The 27759-nt window shown below is 47.4% G+C and overlaps 3 protein-coding genes across 4 annotated transcripts; 1 reads left to right on the forward strand and 2 right to left on the reverse strand.

Moving 5' to 3' along the window:
* The first annotated feature begins 590 nt into the window (after positions 1-590).
* rbmx2 (RNA binding motif protein X-linked 2) lies at positions 591-4915 on the forward strand. The gene is made up of 6 exons (XM_023844951.2): positions 591-677; positions 1462-1577; positions 2981-3032; positions 3120-3249; positions 3900-4080; positions 4214-4915. The coding sequence occupies exons 1-6, from the start codon at positions 673-675 to the stop codon at positions 4681-4683; spliced, it is 954 nt and encodes a 317-aa protein (XP_023700719.2). The 5' UTR covers positions 591-672; the 3' UTR covers positions 4684-4915.
* Positions 4826-22233, reverse strand: siah2l (seven in absentia homolog 2 (Drosophila)-like). Its single transcript, XM_023844950.2, has 2 exons — positions 21603-22233; positions 4826-11296 (listed from the first exon to the last, which is right to left on the reverse strand). The coding sequence occupies exons 1-2, from the start codon at positions 22038-22040 to the stop codon at positions 10745-10747; spliced, it is 990 nt and encodes a 329-aa protein (XP_023700718.1). The 5' UTR covers positions 22041-22233; the 3' UTR covers positions 4826-10744.
* Positions 22234-23677: 1444 nt separating this feature from the next.
* Positions 23678-27647, reverse strand: taf9 (TAF9 RNA polymerase II, TATA box binding protein (TBP)-associated factor). 2 transcript variants are annotated; one of them, XM_023845030.2, is made up of 7 exons: positions 27533-27647; positions 26900-26981; positions 26660-26796; positions 25987-26121; positions 25348-25429; positions 24554-24634; positions 23678-24081 (listed from the first exon to the last, which is right to left on the reverse strand). In XM_023845030.2, exons 1-7 carry the CDS (start codon positions 27566-27568, stop codon positions 23918-23920), a joined length of 717 nt encoding a protein of 238 aa, XP_023700798.1. In that variant the 5' UTR covers positions 27569-27647; the 3' UTR covers positions 23678-23917. The 2 variants fall into 2 exon arrangements, with proteins under 2 accessions (XP_023700798.1, XP_023700797.1); XM_023845029.2 differs by having other exon boundaries at positions 24539-24634.
* Between the last annotated feature and the right edge of the window lie 112 nt (positions 27648-27759).

Here is a 27759-nt window from a genome sequence, read left to right on the forward strand (position 1 = left end):
TGGTGGTGTAATGGTGTGGGGGATATTTTCTTGGCACACTTTAGGCCCCTTAGTGCCAATTGGGCATTGTTTAAATGCCACGGCCTACCTGAGCATTGTTTCTGACCATGTCCATCTCTTTATGACCACCATGTACCCATCCTCTGATGGCTACTTCCAGCAGGATAATGCACCATGTCACAAAGCTCGAATCATTTCAAATTGGTTTCTTGAACATGACAATGAGTTCACTGTACTAAAATGGCCCCCAGTCACCAGATCTCAACCCAATAGAGCATCTTTGGGATGTGGTGGAACGGGAGCTTTGTGCCCTGGATGTGCATCCCACAAATCTCCATCAACTGCAAGATACTATCCTATCAATATGGGCCAGCATTTCTAAAGAATGCTTTCAGCACCTTGTTGAATCAATGCCACGTAGAATTAAGGCAGTTCTGAAGGCGAAAGGGGGTCAAACACCGTATTAGTATGGTGTTCCTAATAATCCTTTAGGTGAGTGTACGTATACGACACAATGTATTTTCATGCGTAAGATGTGAAAATGCCCTTATGTAGGACTTTTATTTTGAAGCTGGCGCCCCGTGGGTCACCGGAAGTGGAAGTTTATGCGGCTAATGCTACCGGTGTCGCTGAGCTGCATGTTTGCCAACGAAATCTTGATTTCTTTTCAAAATGAAGTGAGTACTTTTCAACTTAATTATATCTGTAGTTGATATAATTTATTGAAAAACGACTTTGGGTGAATTTTCCAGTAATATCGGTTTGGTCTTTAGGTTGGCGATATAGTGACAATTGGTTTTCCGGTCAGTCGTGGTTGGGATCCTTCATTTGATTGTTTTTCACTGCCTTCTTAGCGATTAGATACGTATAAATTAATAACTGAACCTCAACATAGGCTGTTGATATCTACAGAGATTGTGACTGCACTCTGTGTATAGAGGACCCACATACGTAGCTGACTTGCTTAATACTATTTACAGACCAACAGCTTACTGTATTAGGAAATTCTATTTAACCAAAACCAGATTGGTTATGTGGCTGTAGATGTTAATTAATATACCGGGTCGCTAATTTCTGGTCCGAAAAACACCGTATAACGTTTCTGCATTGCATGCATCTCGCTAACAGCAAAACTGGTGGGCAGATTATTGCTATGTGTGAGGCACACTACGCTACGGCCACCTATAACCGGGTACAGGAAGGGCTGGAGTTTAGTTATGCGGCAAAAATGACAAGTGGCCTAGATAACGGGTATCTGGATGGAGGAAAGCCTCCTAACGCAGGGAGAAACGCGCAGTTGGGGGCCTGAAAGAGTCCAGCATCCCCGGGGGTGTTCGGTCACAGCTCCACCCTCCACGTTATCATTCGGTTCACGCGCTGGCGAATAGTTAACAGTAACCGTGGCTGCTGCAGTATATGTTTTCTTAAATGACTGTCCATCGTGGTCCCCCTCCCCTTCAGTCCCCTAACCAAGGTCAAGCTGATCAATGAGCTGAATCAGCGGGAGGCGGAGTTCGGCGTGAAGGACTCCGTGTCTTGGCATTCTGCCTACAAGGACAGTGCCTGGATATTCATAGGTAAAGAAAGGCTCCACGCCACAGACTGTCCGGGATGTTTAACTGGGGCTAGAGCCATGCTAATATTGGGGCATTTCCATTTAGAGCAGTATATGTTATTTGCTCTTAGTTATATGTTATATTGTATATCTATGCAGAACCTTGCTACAGTAGCTGTGTAACCTTACAGTGTATCTTGTGCAATTTCCCTTGAACCCTTACTGGTTTTGTTTTGCTTTCTCTTTTGTTTTGGGAGGTATGCTGAATAAAAATAAATATAATTTAATTCAGCTGAATGGCTGTGGGATGTAAATGCAACATCCCGTAGTTCCAGTGTAACATCTGTTGACCCCAGTTAACATTTAAATTGTAGTGTACCTTTTATACAGATTTTCTGCAAATTGTCCTTCAGTGCAGGGGTTCTCAACCGAGCCCCATCCTCATCACCAGTAATCCCTTCACCACCAGATTAACCAGTCCGTGAAAATTGTTTAACTCCACATACCAGTCTGTGGACCCTATTTCAGTGTCCTTTCATCAAACGAAAATCTTGCAGCATTTTTAGTTTATGCTAAAATGTAGAGATGCTCCGATCAGCATTTTTGGGGCCGATCACCGATTACCGATCACCAAGATCATGATCTGCCGATTGCCGATCACAGAATGGCAGGGGAATGGGGGAATCTTTTATCTATAATCTAGCAGAGTTTGCACCATTTGTAGAAATGAAACTAACTCTAAATTAACTATATTGAAGAAAAAAAAAACTGTAGAAATAGGCTACAGTGAAGATCTTGAAGAATCAAGCGCTTGACACTTGGCGCCCCACACTGAAGGAGGGGCAGTGACACTTTGGTCAGCACTGTTGCCTGACACCTCCAGGGTCAACACATGAAATGTTCCCCGAGAGCAGAGTGGTTTAGTTTCTCATACTCGGCATATTCAGTTGTATGGCGTGTTCCAAGATGCCTAATCATGTTAGTGGTGTTAAAATGCCGTTGCTTGCTTCCACCTCGAGGGATTTCATCACGACATACATTGCAAACGGCTAACTTTACGTCTTTATCGGACACTTTGGAAAAACTTCCAGAGGGGAGAACTCATGTTGCCACTAGTAAGCTCCGCTCTGCTGTTGTTTACCTGTGCGCCGTGCATGCACGTGTGGAAAAAGTCGCGAGTAATTTACGTCAAGTGATCAGCTTTCTTGATCGGCGCTTTTGGGGTTCGCCGATCAAGTTATTTTTATCAATCGGAGCATCACTACTAAAATGTATCTTTGAGGGACACGTTATAAGATTTTGATCCACTAAAGTATTCTTATTGATGGAGTTTGAATCTTGGGTTGTAAACAGATGCGTTGGCAATACATATTCAGATATAGGCCTGAATCCCGCAGTAGTGACTGGTTCTGCTTTGCGTTGCAGGTGGCTTTCCGTACGAGTTGACGGAGGGTGACCTCATTTGCGTTTTCTCCCAGTGCGTAACTCGCATCACTCATATTTGCTCCACCCATCTCCTGGAAGAACAACAAACACTAATTCCCATCCACCTTGCTCGTGGCAGGTATGGAGAAATCGCTAATATTAACCTGGTGCGAGATAAGAAGACAGGAAAATCGAAGGGCTTCTGCTTCATCTGCTACGAGGATCAGAGGAGCACTATTCTGGCTGTGGATAACTTCAATGGGATTAAGGTAAAGCCAATCAGAGCCTCAGTTTTCTCACAGGATTAAGTTGGAGCCAATCAAAGGCTTCCTTTTCTCAAAGGATTAAGATGGAGCCAATCAAAGTCTTGCTTTTTGAAACAGATTGAGAGTCAGCACATGGCATGAAACTATCATTTTCAATTCAAATTTTTATTATGCAAAGGGTGAATTGAATCACTAACTTCTGTCATTTTCTGTCCCTTCTGGAGTCCCATGGTCTCCATTCACTTAGTGTGGTTATTAAGTGTGAAATAGATCTCCAGATGACCACCACTCTATGAAACAAAAATGCACAAAAAATATTCACCCAGTGGTGGAAGGATTTAGGATGATTTAATAGGATTAATCTTTCGAGTTGACCCTGCCAGTCACAGTGTGACCATTTCATTTTACTTGACTGGAAGAAAAAAAAAAATCTTCAGGTTGGGGGTGTGGACCATTTTATAAAGCAATCTTGGATATGATGCTGGTGACCACTTGCAGAATTCAGAGCCACCATCTTTGCTCGGTGCTTTAGAGATTTCGTATATATTTAATTTGTTACATTTTGTTATTGAAAACTTGCCAACTTGATCTGAATTTGCCCTGCGTCACTGCTGCTTCTCTTTGATCTGATCCCCCCCCCCCCCCCCATTCAGATCAAGGGCCGCACCATCCGCGTCGATCACGTGCTGAATTACCGTCCGCCAAAGGACACGGACGATATTGACGATGTGACCAAGCGGCTGAGGGAAGAGGGATGCGCGCCCACATTGCCGCCCTCTTCCTCGGAGCCCGAAGAGGAGGAATATGCAGTGGTGGTGAAGAAAGGGAAGAAAGGTGAGGTGCAGCCCATCAGAAATGGGGGGGGGGGTATTTTGGCCTCCGCCTTCTGTACCTTCAAGTCAGCGCTAGCTGAGGTTGTTCTTTGAGGGTTCTGGGGTTACATATGTCACTTGTCCTGACATTGCAGATAAGAAAGAGAAGAAGAAAAAGAAAGAGAAAAAAGAGAAGAAGAAGGCAAAGGAGGAAAAGAGGGAGGAACAGGCACTGCCATCGCCGGTCAGGGTGAAGCAGGAGAGACCAGATGTTGGCTATGAGAAATACGCCCAGCAGAGGGCACCAGAGGACAGACTGCCGAGGGACGGGAGACACGAGGAGAGGATGTACAGGGACCGGCAGGATGACGGCCGAGTGAGGGAGCGGGAACGGGAGAGAGAGAGGGAGCGGGATGGACAGGCCAGGGAGGAGGAGAGGAGGAAAGACGAAACGGCGAGACGTAGCCGGGACGGCGGCGGCAGACACCGGGACGGCGACAGGCACAGGCGGGAGGACAGACACCGGAGAGAAGAGCGGCACCACAGGGAGGACAGTGACAGAGAGAGGGAGCGGTCCGGCAGGCAGAGGTCGCACAGCCGCGACCGGGAACGCTGCAGGAGCTGATGGAGACGCGCATGCTGTAGGACTGATCCCGGATCAGCACAACAATGCCCAGTGGGAGTGTGTGCTGACAGGGCGGTTTTATTATGAGTAGATTAAACTGTACTGGCGGTGGGTGTCGTTTAATAATGACAACACACAGATCTCATTTTTATAGAGACTTTAAACATGATGTATAAATCATTTCATTGAAGTCCATGTGTTACAGAGACCAAAATAAAGATATTCTGAATAATTTCTATGAGTAATACAAAAGAATACCAGTAGTTTTCTGACTTTAAATAAGTGGTCACGGGGTGGGGGTAAGCTTTAAAAGGGCGGAGATAACCGTACAAATGAACACACAATTCGTAACTTATGAACAGCCAACAAACACGTGAATTTAAAATATGCGAAATAAACGTATATTATAACAAATACGCACAGTACAAGTTAACACCTGCTCTGCAGGGTTTTTTTTAAAAGCAGAGTAACTTTACATTGTTCAAAATCACACCGAAATTTCCAATGAACTAGCAGAATGAAAACAATCGATACTAATAAATAATAGTGACAAACTCGAACGCTCGTAAAAGCATTTAGACACTAACCGTCAGCGCTCGAATACTTGGACTTTCTGGGGAACGAGCCGGAGGCTCATCTACAATCTTGGCGTTAGACAAGCCGACTACACGAAAGAATAACTATGCAGGTGTGCAAAACCTTCTACACGTCATTTAAAGGGAATTACGCGTGTGCACCTCGGTGGCTGCTGTCGTTTGATTGCAACAGGAATGTATTTACCTCCCTAAACAGTCTAGACTTGTCAGCATATCCGTACGGAGGTGCGTCTCGTTTTTCCTCTGCCTTTTCGGGAGACTTGGCGCAAAATGGAAAGAAAGAATCTTTCGTTAAGAGACTACTCATTATCTGGTCCGGGGAAGATACCAGAGAGGGTATTATATAATCGATATAGGAGGAGACGTGACCGTCATTACGGCCCTCCAGTACGATTCCTATTTCCCCGCTTCACTTCACTCGAGGAGGAACGCTGCTCTCGAGACAGCGGAATGGGTAATGTCGATCCCTGGCCAAAAATGTATATGTAATAAAAATGGTAATTACAGATTTAAGAACAGCCAAAACTAATCCCTCTCCAGCAGTTAAAAACGTAATCATATTAAGTGCTTTTCATGTTTGGTGGCTATAGACCCCAAATACCTAATCAGCTAATAGCGAGATGGCTTCCAAATTAGAATCTGATTGATAAGCCAATCGATTACTCCGATACAAAAAATCTCTGTCATTTAACCAGAGTTAAGAGTAGTTAGATGCTTATCATCATGGACCCACATATAGAATAAAATACAAAGATTTGCACACACACTTTAGTATGTAAGACAGCATGAGAATATTTCAAACGATGTTATTTTGATGCAGATATCTGGAAGGGTGCTTACTGTTCTTTGTTTTCCTATAATATTTTCGGTAACATTTTACTGAAGGGGACACAAATAATGTAGTACTATGCTATTACTTATGTATTACTTAACCACAAATTAAGTTACTTGCAAACTGATCTCATGTTTGTTCATCATTAATGAATTGTTACACATCTTCTCAAGCAAGTACTATACATGTTCACTATACCTGTGAATTCTGTAAACATTTGTGAACTACTGAATGAACAAATAATGAATAACATGTAAAATACTGATCTAGTATTTATCCCAAGCAGTTACTAAATCTCAGGGTTCATCAACTCTGGACCTCGATTCCAAATCCAGGCCTTGTTTTCAGTTCTCCAAGGTAGTTGTTTAATAATTACTGATTCTGATTGGTCAGAGGCTTCACACCTGACCGACAGGTAAAGGAAGGCTGGAAAACCAGCAGTGCTCGGACCTCGAGGACCGTGAGTTGAATAACCCTGCTATATCTGATAATTCTGAAAATCTTAGTCTACAACTAAGGAACTACTAAGGATCTATTAAAGGAACAAGTCATGAATAACAAGTGAAATATTGCTTTCACGTTTGTTCATCACTAATGAATCATGGTACATCTTTCATCTTATGTAGCGATGTTTATGTTTGTTCATGATTTGTACTACAGTTACTACTAAGTATTTGTGTCCCCTCAAGTAAAGTGTTACAAAATTTTCTTTTAATTCGGCCATTTAGGATAGCCCAGCTTTCAGAACCGTAATTTAAAAAGTTACATTTAAAGCCAACGCAAACACTTCATACGTATAGTCAGGAACGTTTACTTTATAATAAATGAAGTACGGATACGTTCAATTTAAAGATATGAACAATAACAGACCGTTTACTCCAGCAACAACGTATTACTCTCTAAAACCATCAAATGAAGACACGATAATATGATTTGCTAATTTTAGGATCACGCCACGAAACAGAAAGCCGCAGACTTCCCCCGGTAAATTTCCTCTGGCTGTTATAGTCTTTGGTTGAGATTTTTTAAATCTGTTTATTGGTTTTTAAAACCAATGCATTACATTGAATCGATCTTAAATGAATCCCGATTCCTTCCACAGAAATCCTGAAGTAGAGGACGTCCCGTAAGTTGTCTTGCGAACAACCTTGCATCGTGTGACCCGTGTTACATGGGGCACACATTCGACAGGGGTAAGATCAGTAAGATTTAAAATCACGTTTTTAATCATTAAAACGTGTATATGAAGCCAGATGCCCAAAAGAAAGGCGCATTTCCTTCTGTCTGTAACCTCTACGTTTCACAGCCATATTTACAGACAAGATGTTCTAAACTAGCTCCTCTACAATTGCAACTTGTCATGGTCATAGCAGCTAAAACATGTCACCCCAAAGACATTCATTCTGACTGGTTCAGCTTTTACCAGCTCTGGAGTATTGCTCATCTATTCCCATATTTATTTTAAGCTTCAACTTGCTTCTATACCAAATCTGTTTTCTGTACACGGAATGGAAAAAAAAAACGATTCCTGTTTCACTAATCATGTAAACACATATAACCACATTTACCATCGATAAAGGTATTCTTTTAAAATGTATAATTAAGTCATAGAAAACAGAACACTTCCAATAAACTGCGATCAAATACAAGTATTGTAGAAAAAAAGCGCGTGTATTATTTTCAACCATTACATATAGGCTAGTGTACAGTCCAAAGATGCGCAGCGGAAAAATGGCGCGCTATGCCGAGATACGGTAGCAAATATCTGGTTTTCTTAAAAAGAAACGAAAGAAAGATACCATCCATCTTCAACTACAAGTTACCCAAGCTTTCTCTCTCTCTCTCTCTCACACACACACACAGGTCATGGTGACCGGACTTGAAACGTGTATGTTTGCTGGCTTGCATTGTCATGGGAGGCTTTTAGGTAAATTATACATAACCACAAGGTGTAATGGGATCAAAATGAATGGGCTAGACTTTTATTGCCGAAGACATCTATAAATACAGGCTATGCAGTTTGTTAGTAGACTTGATGCTGAGGTTTACCGTTGTTTTGTCTGTGCAACAGAAGTTATGAAACCTGAGGGGACTAAAACACTGCGTACAGTATTGGGGGGGGGGGGGTTTCTGAACCGCCGAAATGGTGACGAGCTTCCCACAGCAAAGGAACACATTTAGAAAGGTCGGTTATGGATTATTAATTATTATTACTAGGCCTACTACTACTACTAATAATAATAATAATAATACAGAAATTACACAATCCGTTCCCCAAAAGATTTAGTCGTGTATGCCCAATGCCCGGATTAGGTGACACTTTTAAAGAAACTGAAGACGTTATATTTTCAACTCTACAGTTTGGGACAGGAAAACGGCTGCATACAAAATGCACGGCCTTTAAACAGCAGTAAAAAACATCAAAGGCATTTAAGTGTATTTACTTCGGACGAATGGTAATCGGGTTAAGTAACTGAGCTGTATAATAATACATGGGGAGGAGACGGATGTTTCCTATTCCGCTAATGAACGTTATAAAAGCCTGAATTCGGCTTCAGCGTCCCGGGAGACACTTCAGCGATTACCCTGATTGAATTACCCCTAGAACCTACTGCTGCACTACGAGTCACAGCACCCGGATCTGGTAGCGCTGTTCTGCGGGGGATCCGCAGTGCTGGCCGGGGCTGAGACGTTCGACCAGAGGCGTAGAGATGGTTACTGAGGTCAGGACAGGGGGGTTGTTACGAGGAAGGGAAGATGGAAAGGCGGGAAACGAGCCATTTTACCGGGAAAAAGATGCTGATCAAGCACGGATGCTCAGGCAAACTAACCGTACGGTTCACGTGGTTCATGTTATAAGATGAATACACCGAAAATGACATTAGTAAGACGAGACGTTGATCACGTGCCGCAGTGTTTATGGTATTTTTTGAGAAGTATGGCAACTTAAATCCCAGTATTTGCCACAAATAAGGTAAACTACGTTACACCATCACACTGAATAAGCGGGCAAATTATATGATGACAAATTTCCTGACAACGTATACACGCTTAAAATACCCTGCGATCGGGGTTAAAATGCTTCGTTAAAACGACCTTGTGTCTGGCAGAAACGTACCGTACTGTGGTAAAAAAAAAAAATCCAAATCTGATCTTAAGAGATATCATACAAAACAATCAAATAAATGGATGTAGGCGAATATTCAAATCGAGCGGGGACTAGTGCATGTTATTCCATTAACTAGTTATTGCAAAATCTAGGAATCATTAAATGGATCCACATTAAATGGATCCATAATAGGGGATTCATGGAAAAGAGACACGCCGAAACAATGTAGTTTGCTGAAAAGTAACATCTTAGAATAACAATGTATTTTCTTTTTACAGTTTACTTATAAAATATATGATTCTACATACTGTACATACTTCAGCTGCACGTATACAGGACAGAGATTAGAGGCGGACAGACTGAGGTGGGATCAGATCATTGCAGTCCATTCAATCCCCGTACAGACAGAGGTCAGAGGTATATCTGATAAGTGGCGGTGGGCTGCAGTGGGGTTACCGGGAGTGTGCAATAACGTCTCGGTGCAGAAACCGCAGTACCAGCCCAGGGTTACGGTCCGAAGCACTGCATGTAACCACATCCATCGAGGGCTTACATCAGTACAAAAGTAAGGCTTTGTGAATATCTGACTGGGGAGGGTGATCATGCTGTACAGCTGGGACTGAAGCCGAGTGGATGTAAGAAACATATTAATGGTCACAAGCTGAATGAAACATGCACATCGTGAGCACGCTCCCCTCCTCATCGATACAAGTCGCTCTTCGTGTCGTAAAACAAGTCTTTTTAAAAAGCTGCATTAATGGATTTGACAGTCCCACCCCTCCCCAGGGAATCCATCTGCAGAGGACTGCTGTGTCGAGCAAGTAACCAAGGGCGACAGGGCTTTTAGCGAGGGCACGATAACTCCTGGTTCTTAGTCGGAAATCTCCCAACAAGGCTAACGTCGGGGTAACCACACGCGCACAGTATCAACAATTAACAACCAAACGCCGCCATTTTCCGCTGTCGTTGCTCCGGCAACTCAAACAGCCGTCACAACCCACCACGGGTAGCTGGACCGACTAACCCGTCGCCGTTTTCTTCCCGGTGCCTCCTGCAGGCTCCATCAGCCTGTGCAGCACCCTTAACCCCAAACGCAGTTTCAACGCTTTGTTTTCCAAACACTGCTTTGCTGTCACCTTAGTGGGAAAAAAAAATATATGTGCATTGCAGTACAGCAAGTCCGACACTAGGGGCAGCACAAAGTGCAGAACTCAAAGAGACTCCCCTGACTGCGGGGAGGGTTAGGGGGCAGTCAGGGTACCTGTGGCATTTACGAACCAGTCATTGCACGTCCCCTCCCTCGAACTCGCGATGGAGGTCGATCGGGTTGTGGTCGCCACGTAAACACCTCGTCCCAGAGAGCCGGGGGCCTACCACTTAGATCCGGCAGGAAGTTGGCCTCAAAAGAGGAACACGCATTCAGGAAGGCGCTGGCGCGCCTGCACACACTCATACACGCACGCGCACTGCCCCTCTCCTCAGGAAAGCACGAGCGGCTGACGTCCTACGGCGTCTGCCGCCTGTTCAGCACATGGAGATGGTGACGTTGATGCCCAAGTTGCCGTTGTCGGCGAAGAGGTGGGCAATGGACGTGTCGAACACCAGGCAGTCGCTGTTCATGATGGCGGAGGCCACGCCGTCGTGGATGGAGCGCGGCGTGGCCTCCCAGGTGAGCCGGCGCCGGTTGCCGTTCAGCTCGAGCCGATAGGCGAAGCCCTCGGCCTGCTTGCGGGTGCCGATCAGCAGCACGACGGCGAAGAACTGCTGGTGGCCCTCGTATCGCTCCTGCTTCTCCAGAACCAGCATGAAGTGGTGCCCGAAGCAGGACTGCATCATGACCCAGTCGACAGCACCGGGCAGGTTGATGTCTGTGGCCAGGAAGACGATGTCCTCGCCCTGCAGGGTGGTGATGGACTTGTGGGCGTGCATCAGGTGCGGCATGACGGCCTCCAGCGAGCCCTGCCACTTGCACGACGCCCCCGGACAGGGGCAGGTGTACGGCCGGAACTCGCACAGCTCCTCATGCTCCGGCTTCTCGCTGTGGTGCAGCGACAGCATGCAGCCAGAGGAGGCGTACTGTAGGGGGAGGGAGAGAAAAGGGAGGAGGGTGAGACTTGGGAGGAGAAACGCTAATCTAATATCCGTGGAGTCGCCGATACGACGGGCACTCCATGTGGCTCCATATGTCGTGCTCAGTGTGTCTGTGCGTGTGCCTGTGTGTGTGTGTGTGTGTGTGTGTGTGTGTGTGTGTGTGTGCGCTCGCCATCTCAGGCTGACGGCAGGAAGACTCGAGTCCATCATGCGAAAGCTAATTGCATTGTCACTTTACAGGACAGCAAAGGTGACATTGTCTTTGTCATCATGGTCTCTTTCTCTCTCTCACACACACACACACACACACACACACACACACACACACACACACACACACACACACACACACACACCCTTATCCCCGCCCCCAACAAACGGACGGCGTTTTCTCCTTTGTCAACGTGAAAGAGAATAATCCTTCTTTCTGTCTATACATCCATCTTCCAACCTCTTATCCCGCTCAGGGTCACACAGGGGAAAGAGTAGAATCTATCGAAATCTATTTATGCGTCCATACGGAGACGGAGGGAGAAAGACAGGAACCCGCCGGACCCCACCAGCCACAAACGAACTCGCCCGAGGATTCCCAAGGCGGGGCAAGAGACGGACATGGCGAGGAAGAGTGCGGCCTGCACACGAATGTTAGTGCATCACGTTCTTAGACAAAGCAAATGAAGGCCAACAAACTGCCACCGTGTGAGCCCTGCCGAAGTTCTTCCCTGAGCCGTCTGGCCCGGCACCCCTGGTTGCCCGCTCGTTAATTGTCGGTGTCGCCTTTTGTCATTTATGGGGCGTTTGGAGTGTTCCGGACCACCCTTGGGAAAACTGCAGCAGCAGACTGTTACCACGACGGCCCCATCAATTATTCATCATGCTGCTACCCGCAAGGCCGCTCAGGAAGATCAATCAGCGCCACCCGGGGGAGGGAGGTCTCACTGCGGGCAGCCGCATTTCGCCTGAACGACGAGCTCTCGTTTGCGCCATGTGGCTTGAAACGGGCCAAGCGGTACCGGTCCACATTCCCTCCTTTTCCCTCCGCATGAGTGGAGGAGAATGAGGAGGAGGAGGGGAAGAGAGAGTGAAAAAAGACATCAATCAGAGAGGCAATTTGGGAATGGGGCTCCTTAGGGGATGGGGGGGCACTGATCACACCCCCGAGCGATTAGCTAATGCTGCTGTGGTCTCACAGTTCAGCTGGCAGGACACTTTAATATGGTGGCAGTATTAATGAAACTCGGCTCCCCCAGCGAGAAGGGCAGCCCAGGCAAGGGCATCAATCGGCCTCTGTGAGAGAGCAGGGGGGGTAACAGGAGGGGAGGTAGGGAGAGAGAGAGAGAGAGAGCAAGAAGCAGAGAGTTAACACTGGCATCCACTCAGAATGAGCGCGCGCGCACACACACACACACGCTCAAACACACACACACACACATGTACGCAAACACAGGCCCCAAAAAAACAGGGGTATATATTTAAAAAAATAAAACGCAAAATCCTTTACACATTTAGGGCATTTTACTGCTCAGGCCACAAACAAGGCTGTTAATCCACCTACAGCCACAAACACCCATTTATTACACCCCTTTCACACCCCCACCCCCTTTCTATGGCTTATATGTAAACCCTGCAACCTAAATCGAGGGTCTGCAGAACCCCCCCCCCCCCAACCCAGCAACGTGTGAAATGGAGCTGGGAGCACATACACATTCCCCGCATGGAATCACAGAGATCAGAGTCAAACGCGCCAAAACGGGAATGTTTATTTCCAATCCTGGGAATGGAATCGGGGCAGCAAGACAAATAGCTGAGGAGAAGAGAGTCAGACATTCCCGGTTAATGTGGCGCACAGCGAGCGTCAACAAGGAGGCAGGACCCTCACTGCGGAAGCCAGCTGGAGACTGGAATGGCGGGGGGGGGGCAGGGACAGAAATGCGTCCCCCAGGACAGGAACCCCCTCAGAGGGACTGGGATCCGCAGGTGGCCGTAAAGTGTGACCCCAGTAGAGCCGACAGTCACCCACGGCATCAAGGGGATTAATGCTACGCCCCCCCCCCCCCTTTTTCAGCAACGTATCAGATTTCAAAATCCTTCCCCTAAAGCGGCTCGCCATGCAGGATACGAACCCATGACCTTAAAAGTCAGAGATCAGGCTCCTCGATGTCCCCCCCCCTTAATGACATCACCATCCGCGGCATCATTAATCAGAGGCGCGATACGGCGCGGCGGCCGCTCGCATGTCCGAGAGCGCGGCTGATACGAGGAAACCGACACCCCTCCCCTGGGGGCCCGATGACATCAGCGCCTGCAGGTGCGAGGTGACACACGGCTTCAGAGTAAAAGGATTGGAGGGATAGGTTCACGCTGAGATCGGAGCCCCTCGCAGCGCCCCCTAGAGGATAAGAGCGTAACGACTGATGGGGAAAAAAATCAGAGAGAGAGACAGTGGGATGGAGGCAGTGGGACAGAGAGAGGAAGAGGGACAAACGAAAATATGAGAGACAGTGGGAGAGACATGCAGGATGGTGACATCAGAGAGTAGTGTGTGTGTGTGTGTGTGTCCTGTCAAAGTGAGATTCTCCTGTCCCCTTCCCCAAAAGCCCCAGGTGCGAGCTCACCTTGGCCTCCGGCATCGGCGCTGTGTGGCACACGGGCCGGCCGCCCTGGGGCCCGGCGGGATGGGGCCATGCGAGGAGCAGCCGCCACTGAGAGAGCTCCCGCAGGAGCGGCAGGCAGGAAGACGGGCACAGCATCCCGCCGCCGTCGCCACACGCGCAGCCTCACGCACGCACACGCGGGCGCTCGCTCAGCACAAACCAATCCCCCGAAAGCGGAGCCGCGTGCTGCTTCTCCCGCTGCAGGGAGCCGGCCGCCCTCCCTCAGAGCCTCCGCCGCTAAAGCGCCGTCTGTCCGAGACGCAGGACGTCCCCACTGTGACAAAAAGTCGCACGGTGCAGACTCCTCCTCCTGCCTGTCACTGAACCCCCCCAAATACTGCCACCCCAGATGCCAGCGAGGCTCCGCACGGCATCCGGGAATTTGTCCCGGGAACAATTTAGCTCGTTTTCACCTCGGCTAGATCACTGATACATTAGAAGGTTAGTGAAACATCACAGCGGCTGTTTCAAAATAAAAGCCGGCCGGAGGCTCCCAATCCAGCGCACGTGTGTAAAAACACACACACAAAAAACACACACGTGTTCAGATAGCCGAACGCAAGAGCTACGGAAACTTCCTCTCCTGGCCCCGCTACGCCGCAGTCTGTCCTGCCCCGCACACTCGCCGGCGACCTCCGGGGGGTGCCGTGCTCCGTGGGTCCGCAATTCCAGCCGTGCACATTGCTTTCCTGTCAGACCGCGGCACCGACAGGACGGAGCGCAAGATTATGTGTGTGTGTGTTTGTGCCTGCATGAGAGGGGATGCCAGGGGAGGGGGTGTGTCAAACTAGCACACCCCCCTGCCTCTCTCTCTCTTCCCATAATCTCCCCTCCCCCCCCTTGATCTCCCTCCCCTTCTCTCTCTCTCTCTCTCTCTCTCTCTCTCTCTCTCCCCCCCCCACGCAAATGCAGCCATATTGAGTCCTGGCCTGCCCCTTTGTTTTTCCCAGCCACCTCCTCCTGCTCCATCCCCCCCCCCCATTCCAGGCAGCTCCAGTGAGCGGGGTCCAGAGGAATGTGTTTGGAAACCCCTGCAATCTCGGGACCCTGGAGGACGGGATGGGACAGGGCCTTGCGTGAGCAGAGCCAGGCTTGTTGCGAACGCCTTTGAATTCTCCTCTCTCTACACGCCCCGCTCAGCCGCCACCCCCCACTCTGCCTCCAGCCCCAGGAAGCCGTCGCAGCGAGGCGCTGAAAGGCAGGATGGGCAAAAGGGGGTCGCACTCCAATCCCAGGAAGACACTCGCTCTCATCGAGGTGGAAAATGGCCGTCCGTGTTCAGTGACTAGCACTGGAGGAGAGGGGGAGTGCAGCGATGCCTCTGTGCCTGAAGGGGGCGCCCTAAGAGATACGCGGTGTCCGCACTGCATCTCCACTGTGTTTGTTCCCGTGGCAGGAAGACAAAGGCTTTGTTCACGTTTCAAAAGGCAGCCACACGACACAAATGTTGAATATACTGGGGGGAAGGAATCCAGATTCATCTTAGACAGACACACACACACACACACACACACACACGTCATCCGGCCGTGTGTGTGTGCTCTGAGACACAAACCCTCTCTCTCCAAGACACACACTCACTGTCTCTCAGTTACACACACATACTCGCACATTCCTAGAGACGGACACTCTCATTCTGTCAGATACCAACACACATACTGTCACACTGATAGAGACATACACTCTCACTCTATCTGAGAGTGCATGTACCTGGGAGAGGGTGTATGTGCAGCTGAGAGAGTGTATGTCTGAGAAAGAGAGAGAGTGAGACTGTGTCTTTCAAAGACAGGCACTCTCTCCCTCACTCTTAGAGACAGTGACACACAGTATCTACACAGACGTCTCTGAGCACATTGGCTTAGGGGAGCTTCTGTTTCTCAGAATTTCACAGCAGTACACGAAAGCGTCTTTCCTGATCGCGGTGTGCGGTGTGCGGCGTACAGCCTCGCGCAGCTGTAATGTGGACTGCGAATGCGATCGGGGCTCATTTCAGCGCTGAATTTAACGGCACAGCCCGGGAGAGCGGACGGACGGCCAGTAATGTGGGCACATCGCGTTTCGCTGAAAATGGGTAAAGAACTCGGCAAGCGGAAACAGCGCATCAGACGCAGACTGCGGATTTGTGTTAAGCGTGTGGGGGGGGGGGGGTAGGGGGGGGGTGTGCAAGGATCAGAGTCAGAAACATAAAGCAGAGGCGGTTGGGGTCAGAGGGCACAGAAGAAAGAGAAAAAGAGGGGGAGAGAGAGACCCAGAGAAGGTTATGAGGCTAGTGGGGGGGGGGGGGGGGGGTGTTTAGCTGTCTCTCTCTGATATCCTGACTCTGCGGTTTTAATCGCTCCCCCACTGGTCGTTAATTAAAAAGCCCCCCAGGGAAGAACTACTGAGAAGGAGATGTCTGGAGGTTGGGGTGGGGTGGGGGGGGGTTGGACAGCAACATTACACACCTACATGCCTGTTTCCTCCCCAGTGAACCCCCCAGGGGAATAACGCACACGTGTACAGGATGGGGGGCGGGGGGGGGGTCTGGCTGGGCTCTGGCTCATGCCCCGAATGTGCAGTACTTCCCACTCCCACCTTGCCCCCTCTCCTTCATGGAGCGTGTTAGACGAGCAGCGACCAAGCGGCCCAGCGTGATGCTTCATCTCACGTTTAATCGCTCGTTATCAGGGGTCCACTCATCTGCACAGAATCCCAGGGACCCTGCGGCCCAGCCAATCGGCGGCCCAGCCAATCGGCGGCCAGCCCCTGCTCCTTAGCCACTACGCCGCCTGCTGGGAAGGTCACCTCTGGCCTTGTAAACCACGGTCGTATCGCCATCTGGAGGGGTGCAGAACATCTGCTAGGGCTAAAATGTGACCGTTCATTGGAGCTAGATAGGAAACGGGAGGAGACCGGGTGGTAAAAGACGTCAGATATGGCATACAGAGCAAACCCAGTTTTCACTTACCCCAAATAAAGGATTAATCCCTTAACACCGACAACGCAGGCTGAATTACGAAGCCCCCCAACGCTCACGACGAGCCGGTCCAGGGCTTCTCGAGCCCCAAGAGAGTGATCGGACGGGCCGAGGTCCAGGATCACGCAGAGCAGACTAATAGACCGCTCTGCTCCGGGGACGGCTATAAATATTCCAGCCACTGGACTGTAGGGGGCAGGATGGCCAACTGTCAGAATGGACCAGAACTGTTTATGCACACATTTGTTCTCTGTGCAATTCCCACTGTGGAATATTATTAATTTCTAAGCCATTCCTGCAGAATTCCACGCCACACTTTAACTGACATTCTTTGCACGGTTACTGTTATTTGTTGTCTATTATTTACTGCCAGTCTATTAATATGTCAATGTTTTACCGTCTAAATGTGCTTCTGTAAAACCTGCAATTTCCTTTGCCATCAAAAAAGCATCGATATACTGATCTATTAGGGATGCAAAGATACACAAAATTCGTGATTTGGTGCAAGTTCGGTACAGCAGGTAAAATGGAAATTGATTAAAAATGGTCCACTATTAAAACTGCAAAAACAGGAACAGTTGTAAACTAAAAGTAACATGTCTGAATAATAAGAGACACTTAATTGCACATTACAAAATTAGAGCCATTTAGCTGGTAATAATAATAATAATAATATTATCTGGTCTGAATTTCCTGGCAGAAGTGCCTTAAACGCCACAGGGAGACCATCTTTCAGAGCTGCATCTGTCTTGCTGCAGTCGTACACACACTCAGATGATGGCCTCTCAAACTGTCAGCAAGCTGGATGCGTTTTCAGCAACATACCCGACCTCAGTATAACAGAGCCAACAGACAGTCTTTCTTTTATCAACTACTATCTCTCCAGTGCCGATATACTTTATGGGGAAACCGAAGTGCTCCCAAACTGCCCATCATGACTGACCGTGACCGGTCACAACCAGCTCGCAGCCAGAATTAGCATGTTTTCCGTGTGGAGCATCTACTTGTGAATTTAGGTTCCGTCCATGTCAATAAATGCATTCATTTGTTTCACTGTGCACACTGAACTGAAAATTTTGTACCGTTCTATTATTTATCTGGAAAGGCAGGGAAAAGCAGTCAGGCCTTCAGAGCGAGTCCGGGGGTGAGCTGAGCTGAGGGTGACTGCTTCACAGAATCCTCGTTAGCTGTGTGAAGCAGGACTTATGCCAGAGGACAGCAAGCTGTCAAGGAAGGGCACTGGGGAACTGGGGGGTGTTCGGGAGGGGGGGGGGGGGGGAATCTGTCCCATTACCCAACCTACCGTTCACCTTCTTCATCTGGAGGCATGAGATAACAAGCATGATTGAATCTGGGGGGAGGCGGGGGGGTTAAATTTCAGACAGCAGCACCATTTACCAGCTAATGGCGATACTTCAGAAAAAAAATTAACCACTGAAGGTGTCATACATCTTCCCCTGCTGACAGTTAAGCTGGTTACCGGCAGTCTGGGTGGATTAATGGGGAAAATTAAGCTTCCTGATTGTCCTGCACTTTTTTTTCCCAGTTACTGGAATGCCAGCAGAGACCTGATAAATCAATATACTTCACTGAGAAAACATTCATTCAAAGCTCTATGTGGTCGCCATTACGGGAATCATGCGCACATCTAAATGGAGTCACTTTGGACTCTCTAAACTCTGCAAAGGCTTATTAACAGCCTCACTGTGGGAAAACTGAAGTAGTGTTTAAACGGCGCGTCACCAGCAATCTGACATCCGGCGTCACCTGTGTGTCACCTTTGCATATTCAAGACGTGTGCAGATCACGTAATAAACCCGTCAAAAATGTAAATAGAACCGGATTGTGTAAGGAGTGACAGGTCCCCTCCAGCAGCAGTCCTTGGGGGGGGGCAATCCTCCCAAACATGAGGGAGGTCTTCAGGGCCTTAGTGCCCTGATTCGTGGATGAAGCACATCGAAACCCACCCTTAAACAATTAACTTCACTATGTCATCGCCCGTTCGTCCTCATGAAAAACATGACGCTGTGAATCACTGAGCCTCTGCATGACTCTGCGTTAAACTGACATCACCTCCATCCTCCACTGATCCAGCTGCTAAAGGTCTCGGAAGCTGGAGAGCAGCGACGGGCTCCTGTGACACCCAGTGCATTATAACTTTTCTTTTTCATCAACACAAACTCACACCGAGAAAGAGGTTACTCAGAAACAGCAAGGCATGCAAAATCAAGACCAGGATGCAATCGACTGCTCACTCGAGGGTAATTAATTATAAACTACACCACGCATTACGCTTTGTCCACCCCCCCCCCCGGACCAGGACACATTAGCTAAATTAACAGTGGCCTAACTAGCAGAGTCTCAGGGGACACCTCAGCTAAACACTAAAGTTTTTAATTAGCAGTGCACAGCACAGCTAGCTGTAGAGGTAACAGAACAGCTATGGGGGCAGATAGCAAGTGTTTCAGGGGAATTCCCAGAGCCCCCGTCATTTCACACTGTCGGCACGGCAACACGCCCCAAAGAAGTTGCCACGGAGACAGACGACTGAAGATACTTTAGTTTATTCTTTTTTACATTCCACCCACACTGCTTATCCAGTACGGGGGGGTTTTTGGTACATTAAAAACGTAAAATAGCATTTAACCAGAAACTACAACATTAATTTGCGGAGGTAATCTCAAGTAAAGGAGATTCTGAGGACTGAAGCCTTCAAACTGTCAAGCAAGATATGGTAACGGGAACAAAAACCCAGGCTGTCCCACCCTGAAACAAAAGGCTCCCCCAAGAGGAGCATCCCTCGTTGGCAGGAGGGCAGCTGGGTTGTGGAACATGGACCATAAGGAGGACAGATGTCACGACAATGGTCACAAAGGCACGTGTCCCCGAGCAGACCGGCGTCTCAGAGCCCTTTTAACATCTGGCCTGACCAGCTGTCCCGAAACTAAGCCACTAATCAACCCCATAACCTCAGCTATAAATGGAAAATTTATGCATCTATCTGTAATTATGAGGTGGGATGGTGGAACATCTCCCACAGGTAGGTGGCCGGCTGCACAGTCACGTTCAGCATCTCCACACGGCGCCATGCGAGAGCGTGCAAAGAAGGTTATGATACAATCATCTGTGGTACAAACTCGCAGGCTACATTTTGGAAAACGTGTGCCTGATGTAGAGCTTAAAAATTTGGAAGGAGGGGTATTTCCACAGGTATAAGGTATGCTGCGGCCAGGGGGGTTAGGGGGCTCATGACCTCCCCCAATAATCAGATCCAGCCAATATAACCCCCCCAATAATCATGTTTCCCCTGTAATGGGTGGAGACCTCGACCCCCCAATGTTCCAGCCAAAGTTACGCCCTTGGCTGCGGCACAAAGAGAATATAGTCTCGTCCAGTGACCTAGTAGGCATTCAAACACCTTTTAAGGGCAAAGTTACTTCTTACTGGCCCCCGAGAAAAACATTTTCAGGCACCAAATCGCAGAAATTTGCATACTGTCACGCGACAGGAGCTGAAGAATGCAACTTTTTCCTTCCCCTTTATTGAATGACTCATAGCGGAAACCGAATTGGTGGTTTGGAACGCCTAGATGCCTCTTAAAAGTCACGGCGATTTCAGTGCAGAGGAGCACGAAAAGCAGGCCGTTAAGTGCTCCCCCCCCCCCCCCCCCAGCCCGGTCCCATTAACGGACCGGATTAAACCGCAATAACCGAAGCACTGACGGGACTCCGTTTCAAGCCAGCGGGGCAGAGATCGCCTTTCAGCAGCCAGCGACACCCCTTCCGCAAGAATGCAACTTTAATGCCCCGCCAATGCAATCAAGAGCCGGGCGAAAAATTAGGCAATCAGAAAGCCGGGTCAGCGTCAAGCAAGTAGCAGCTCCGACACGGAGGGTCCAAAATAATAATAACAGCAGCCCTAACTTCAGCTGGGGGGAAAAGCATTAGCCGATTTCATCCCTCTTCTATGAAAATGCAAAATAAAAATTAAAGCGCGTTCACGATCACTATCGTTCTAGGACGAAAATCAAGGCCGACCGGGGTTAATCTTCTCTGGCACCCACGTGCACAGTCAATGGTAAACGTTGATCACACCTAAATCGGACTGTATATGCAAAGCAATACAATTTGAATCTAGCGTTGACACCTGCGGAGATGACCTGTGGATGCACACCGGACTGCACACACTTACGATGTGTACAACTCATACACACAGCTCAGGGCTGCTTGGGTGGATGCGCATGTTCCCTCTGTGCAGAGCTGATTTCCTCCCGTAGTCCAAAGACATGCTGTCAGTCAGTGATTGGCATCTCTAAATTGCCTGTAATATATGACTGAGTCCTGGTGAATGTGCCATGTCATGGGGTGGCATCCCATCCAGGGTGCAATCTCAGTTTTGTGCCCCCTCCCCTTCCCGGATAAGAGGGCAGATGGATGAATGGATGGATGGATGGATGACACATTATTTGATTTCCCACGTTAATAACAAGATATATAATACGCACATTTGCGGTTCTCTACAGTGCATGAAGAGATCTGAGCATCTCCCCTAGTTAATCCGTCCCTGACCCTAATGCCAACCTACACGCCTGGGAAACGCGGCGGAAAGCCCAACAGCCGCTGTCAGCGCTTAAGTTAGTGGGGATAAAAGTTGACTCGACCCGTCCCCAGCAGCGTCTTACCTTGCAAGGAAAAGGCAGCGTGGACGCAACTTTCTCCATAGCCAGATTCCGGATGCTGGGCGTGAGAGGGCCGCGGCAGGTCGGGCAGCAGCTCAGCTTCTGGCGGCACTGGTTACACACCAGGTGGCCGGCCTGGCACTGCAGGATGGGCGGCAGCACGTAGTCGAAGCACACGGGGCACTCGAAGAGCGCGGTCAGCTCCGCCGACTGGCCCTGCAGCGCGGCGGGCGGCAGCGCCACGGACGCGGCGGGCGCGGCGGAGCCCGAACCGGCCACAGACCCCGACACTCCGGCGGCGGCAGCCGCAGCTGCTGCCGCTGCCGCCGCGGCGGCTGCGGCGGCGGCCGCGGCTGCTCCCGAAGAGCCGCCGTGTTTGCCTCCGCCAGCCTTCCCGGCGAGTCCTCCGCCCCCGCCGCCCGCTGAGGACGGACGGCTCATGGCGACAGGTTCGTGTACTTGGAGCACCGTCAGATATTTTCAGAGAGCTGGAACCTCGCTTCTCAGTCGGGATGAAGACCGCTTTCCGAGCCCTTTCACCAAAAAAAAATTACCGACTCCCTGGGGACATAACATGGCCGCTGGCGTCTGATAGGGGGTCGAGCGTACAGTGGATACACCTGCCTACGAGTGACAGCGTCTCGGCCAATCAGAAAGAGACTGTGGACGTCAACGTGACACGTTATGTGTGTTTACAAGCAATGGTTTCTGGGACTTGTAGTTAATACGCAAATCGTGCGGGCGCACAGTGGGGGCTTTTAGAGAACCATTGACTCGGGCAGAGTAGAGGGGGAATGTGCGGGTGCTTTTTGCAGTTCGTGTCGGTGACAAAATATGACAGGCACGCGTTTGAAAACAATTGAAACTTAAAATAGTTCTCAAAGAAATGAAGGACACTGACGTACTATTTGAAATGCAATTTTTCACCTTTTTGAAAATATCCAAATACATGATGTCACCCATGGGCATCGATCCTATGGGACGGGGGTGGCGTGTACTCCCACTATTTAATTTGGCTTCCTTCATCCCCCAGTGGATAGGCCTTTGTATACATATATGACAAACGATACACCATAAAGTTATTTAAGTATATTATGCTGTACTTATGATTAAAATATATTTGTACATTATATAAGAATTGTTTTTAACTTGCACTCAACTTCACCATGTGTATGTGGTTTGAACATGGGATTGAACTAATAAAGATGTAATTTGTTAACAATAATTTGAGCAGCTGCCCTTAGTAGCAGTGCCTGGCTTTCCAGTATCATGGCTGGTTATTGTTTTGGTTTGGAGCAAATCTTAATAGCACCAGTGTCAAGAGTGATACCATAGATTTCACAGGGGTGCTTTAGTGCTCAGGCTCACCTGGGCTGAAGCCTGCAGGCTTCTGCTAAAGGGGGACTTGACTCAGCTTTGTTTAACGAAATTTTTAATTCCATTTTGAACCAAGACAGAACATGATTTGTCCTTTATTTTTGCATCCAGGGTGAACAGAATTTAATCTGGACCATGTGACACCACCCCAGCCCCCCTGCAATCGACCACACCATTTCAGAAAATCGTACGACTGGTACTGAGCTGAACCTGGCTTGACCACTCAAACAGCCCAGGTTCCTCTGATCATGCCAATGTGCATCTGGAATTCCATCCATCCATTTATTTTCTATACTCACTTGTCCTATGCAGGATCATTGGGGCCTGGAGTCAATCCTGGATGCTATAGATAGATGCAGGGCAAGGAATTACCCAGAATGGGGGGCCAAATTAGTGTGACAGACCCATTTAACCCTTCATCGACTGTAACGCATTATTGTTGTTCCTTCAAGATTTCTTCTCACTTCCTTCTCATTTATTTCAATCCTTTTAGAAGCAGGTTTTTGTCCCCTCCAGGGTTCTGAAGCTGCAGACTTCCTGTTGAGTCACACGCCCTTCGCTTTCACAGTATTGCTGCTCTGTTGCATCTTTGTATTCATTTTAAAGGCATCAGAATAATGAGAGAAAAAAATACATTTTACAAAACCCTTCAACCCACAAACTTGCAGCCTAGCAAGACATGATAAAGGCAACGATTACTATAGGAAGGAGCAACATAAAAGCAACTTTATTTCTGATGGCACCAAGTCACAAAGTCTTTATGTTACATTATATGTTTCAGTACAAAACTTGTAATGATCACTGCTAATGTGGTTATTTATGTTACAAGGGAAAAAAAAAAAGAGTAAGGGGACAATCTTCAAAACAAACTATATTTACAAAATGCTGTAGTTTAACAGCTGAGAGAACAAACACTTAATTTATGGTGGGGGGGGGGGGGGTCATAAAGCATCATAGTCATCATCCTCTTCATGCTTCCTCTTCAGGGTGCTGGAGTCACTGGTGGAGTTCTGCGACACCATGTTGGTTGTGATGAGAATATTCTTGGAGCCAATCAGCGATGGGTTGATGAGAACATTCTGGACGGTGGGCGTGGATGGTGTAGCTATGGTGATAATATGTTATTATGTAAGCAATTATATTTCATCAAATGCAAACCCCTCCCCCCATTCCAATATATTAAGACCCAGACAAAATCAGACACTTTTACTACATATGCTTTTAGTATATGAGAAAATTGATAAGCAAGACCTGTAAACTATACAAGTATCAGTTACTGAAATTTAAAAGATCACTGAATCAATTCCCATCAATTTTTAAATTACAGTCTCTATTTACAGCACATATCAGCATGTGCACCGAGGTATAAGATTATGACTTAATATTATTTAACAACCAGCAGACCTACATGAATAAGTTCACATGGGCATCTTTTAATGATTAAACAATTTTAAAGGCCTCTTAAATGCTGGCCAGCTTGACTGGGACCAGTCTCACCATTTTGACCAGTATTTTCATACAGCGAGTTTAGGACAGACGGCCACTTTGGAGTAAAAGCTCACCCTGCAGACCTTTACCTGACTTGGTTGAAGAGGCCTGTGAGGATGGGATCTGCACGGTGAAGCGCTGTCCTGTGAGCGACTGCACCGAAGGGGTGGCTGAGATGAGCAGTGTAACCCCGTGGAAGGAGGGAGCGAGAGAGAGAGAGAATGAAGCAGCGAAGGTTACTCAGTAATATCCAGGAAGGCACAATGACAAACACTCATTCCATAGATGAAAGCTTCCATACTAGAAACTGTATCTCATTCAATGAAGCCATTATTATAGATACCAACATTTCCGTCTTATTCTAATTCAGAGCCATTATGCATTACTATGGCTAGAATATAGATCAGCTTAAATTGACTTTATATTGATCCTATAGGGAAGTTACTGTGCATACAGCGGTGGGCACACAGAGCTCGGCACTTAGTGCATAGACAGTACACAAAGTGCAGACAAAACAAAATAAAAGTCACATAGTGCACACAAATTAAAAATGTACATAGTACACAAGTAAAATACTCTTAAAAAAAAAAAAAAAAAACAGAATATTATGCTTTATAAAATAAAGAAAAAAATTAAACACTACTAAAAAAATTAACAGGCTGCTTTTATATTGTTGATAACAACTCATCTTTTAGAGAATGCAGAGATCTTGGTGACATTTTGTGTCATTAAATAACTCCAGATGTTTTAAAGGGATTGCACAGAGTTCTCTGTGAATTGCTAGTTTTTTTGTTTTTGTTTTTTTTTAAAAAAAAGATATTTAGTTTGAAAGCGAAACTAATAATGCACGTGGTATAAACATATAGCTTCCTCATTAGCTCACCAAGCGTGGGGGTGCTCGGACGGCTGGACACAGCTCCCACGCTGAGTCGTGGCACGGTTATCCGGCCTGCAGATGAGGACGTCTGCATGGAGAGGGAAGTTCAAGTTACTGAATGACACCCTGGCTACCGTGCTGGCAACAAAACCAGCCGCTGTGCTCATCCTCCATGTCGCGAGGGGCACGTCTCAAGAAGCCAGCGAGCTAATAAGCTACTTCTGCACTCCAGATCAAGATATACTATCATTTATAACTTTGCTTTTCAGATAAAAATCACGTTCGTTGTGAGCATTTCAGAGAACTTTTACATTGAAAAATTCCATGCTATTACAATTTACCGGGGGAACACTATTTTCCCCTGAGGTCCGAATTCCATCAGCAGCACAAAGCTAAGGTCCAATGCCCCCCCCCCCACTTCCACAAGAACAAAACCCGAATAAAAACAGGATAAACAAAACACAATTATGGAAACACACAAGGGCAGGGCCCATCAGTTAGATTAAGGGGAATGAATTTCCATGTGGATGGTTATTTCTGTTTAAAGCCTTACATTAGCTGCTAATGATCAGTGCCCACTTGGAGGCTCTGTGAGGAAAGGAGGGGTTAAAACAGTGCATGTCTTACTCTAGAACGCCCCATTACCTTTTTCTGCAGTGACTTCAGTCTGTAATTAGGCGCGGTCAGACAATAGCGGTCAGGGGGGAGGCGTGGCCCCGTGTAGGGCTTGATCAAAGGCAGGGGGGTCTGATTCTTCTGCCTTGCGACCTCCAGCAGGAACTACAAACAAAGGACCAACACGCAACATTACGAGACGGTAGGAAGGAGCTTGAAAAAACAGCAACAATTCTGAATGGTGTTCTGTGAAAGATGCAACCCATGTATTGGCTAAAAAGTGTGCAATAAATCATATTCATTTTGCTATTTGCATCTTCATGATAAGTCACACTATTACCATTTTATACTGTTCTACAAACACCGTACATATATGTTTGGTGTCGTACTTTTTTGCATATTGTCTATTCTGTTATTGTCCAGGTCCGGGCATATTTGCATATGTTATACTGCTGGCAGAGATCTCTATGTGCAGTGACAGTGAAGATACGTAAGACATTACAGTGCATCTGACATTTATAAACATCGGCGTTTTTGCATTTGTCACAGATCACTGTCTGTCATTATCAGAAACATATTGGCTGGACTAATAATAAACTCAACAAATAATCCGGGTGGGGCGTTGCACTGGAATCGGTGCAGACACGGATCCAGGAGAGCCACTGCATTTTCAGAGCCCAGGCACTGAATGAGAATAACTTACATCCCGGGGAGGGGGAGAAGTGAAGGACTGGTCCATTCGACACTGGATGGCCAGCCTGATGTCGTCAGCATCCACGTTGGACTTCTTTGCATGAGTGGCATAGATTTTGGCATCTTCGATGATGGTTGTTACATACCCTAAAGATCAGCAATCAAAAATGATACATGATAGTCCTTTCAAGGACTGCACGTTTGCATATCAACTTCCAATATAAATGCTAAGCCACAGCAGGCTACTCACTGTAAGTGAATTCCAGCATTTGATTGATCACTCGCGGTTCATATTCGGTGATGCCCATGTCCTTTAGGATCTGAATCATGACCTGTTATGCCGCGAAATAAAAGTCACGTGACTTTGATGACATGAACGATGATCATTTCTGTAATGCCACTAAAGCATATTTCATGTCCAGTTTTCGTGAAAATGTGTTTTGCCGATTGCTTGCTGCACCTATTCTTGGCTGGAGGTAATCTGATTAAATACCCCTTATAAACTACGACTGTACTACAACTGCATACACAAATAAGGACGCTGGAGTAAGTAAACAGCTATTTTTTCCAAATCTGGGTACGTATGAGTAAATACTGGGTAAACCTGCTTACGTCAAATTGATCTATGGGTTTCACATGCTGTTAAAACCACTCACTAAGGAAAAATATTCAACTTTCAAGGCAAATTGCTGCAAACAACAGTTTCAAAAAACTACTCGGCGTACCCGCTGTCCGGCTAGCTGCTGGTATACCAAACCAAGAAGCCGTCTTTCCGAAATATTTCACAAATAGCATAACTCCCAAAATATTCACAGCTATTACGCATCAATAAGTACAGTATTCAATGAAGATATTTCCCATAAACAGTGTTTTTTTCACCTACTTGTGCATCTTTAGGCAATGTTTTCGGAGACGCCATCTTCGAAAAGCCGCCTCACTGATTTCCGGCACGACACCACACCCCTTCCGTCTGGCGCCACTGCACGTCATTAAAATATAGTTTCGCATCCACCGCTAGATGGCGACAAAACGATAGCTTCTCAATCCGCTTTTACTCTACGTTAGATTTTTCCATATACTGTACTGTATTTTCTTCTTTCCTTCTTGGCT

The sequence above is a fragment of the Paramormyrops kingsleyae genome, chromosome 24 (genome assembly GCF_048594095.1).
Source record: "Paramormyrops kingsleyae isolate MSU_618 chromosome 24, PKINGS_0.4, whole genome shotgun sequence".
Lineage (NCBI taxonomy): Eukaryota > Metazoa > Chordata > Actinopteri > Osteoglossiformes > Mormyridae > Paramormyrops > Paramormyrops kingsleyae.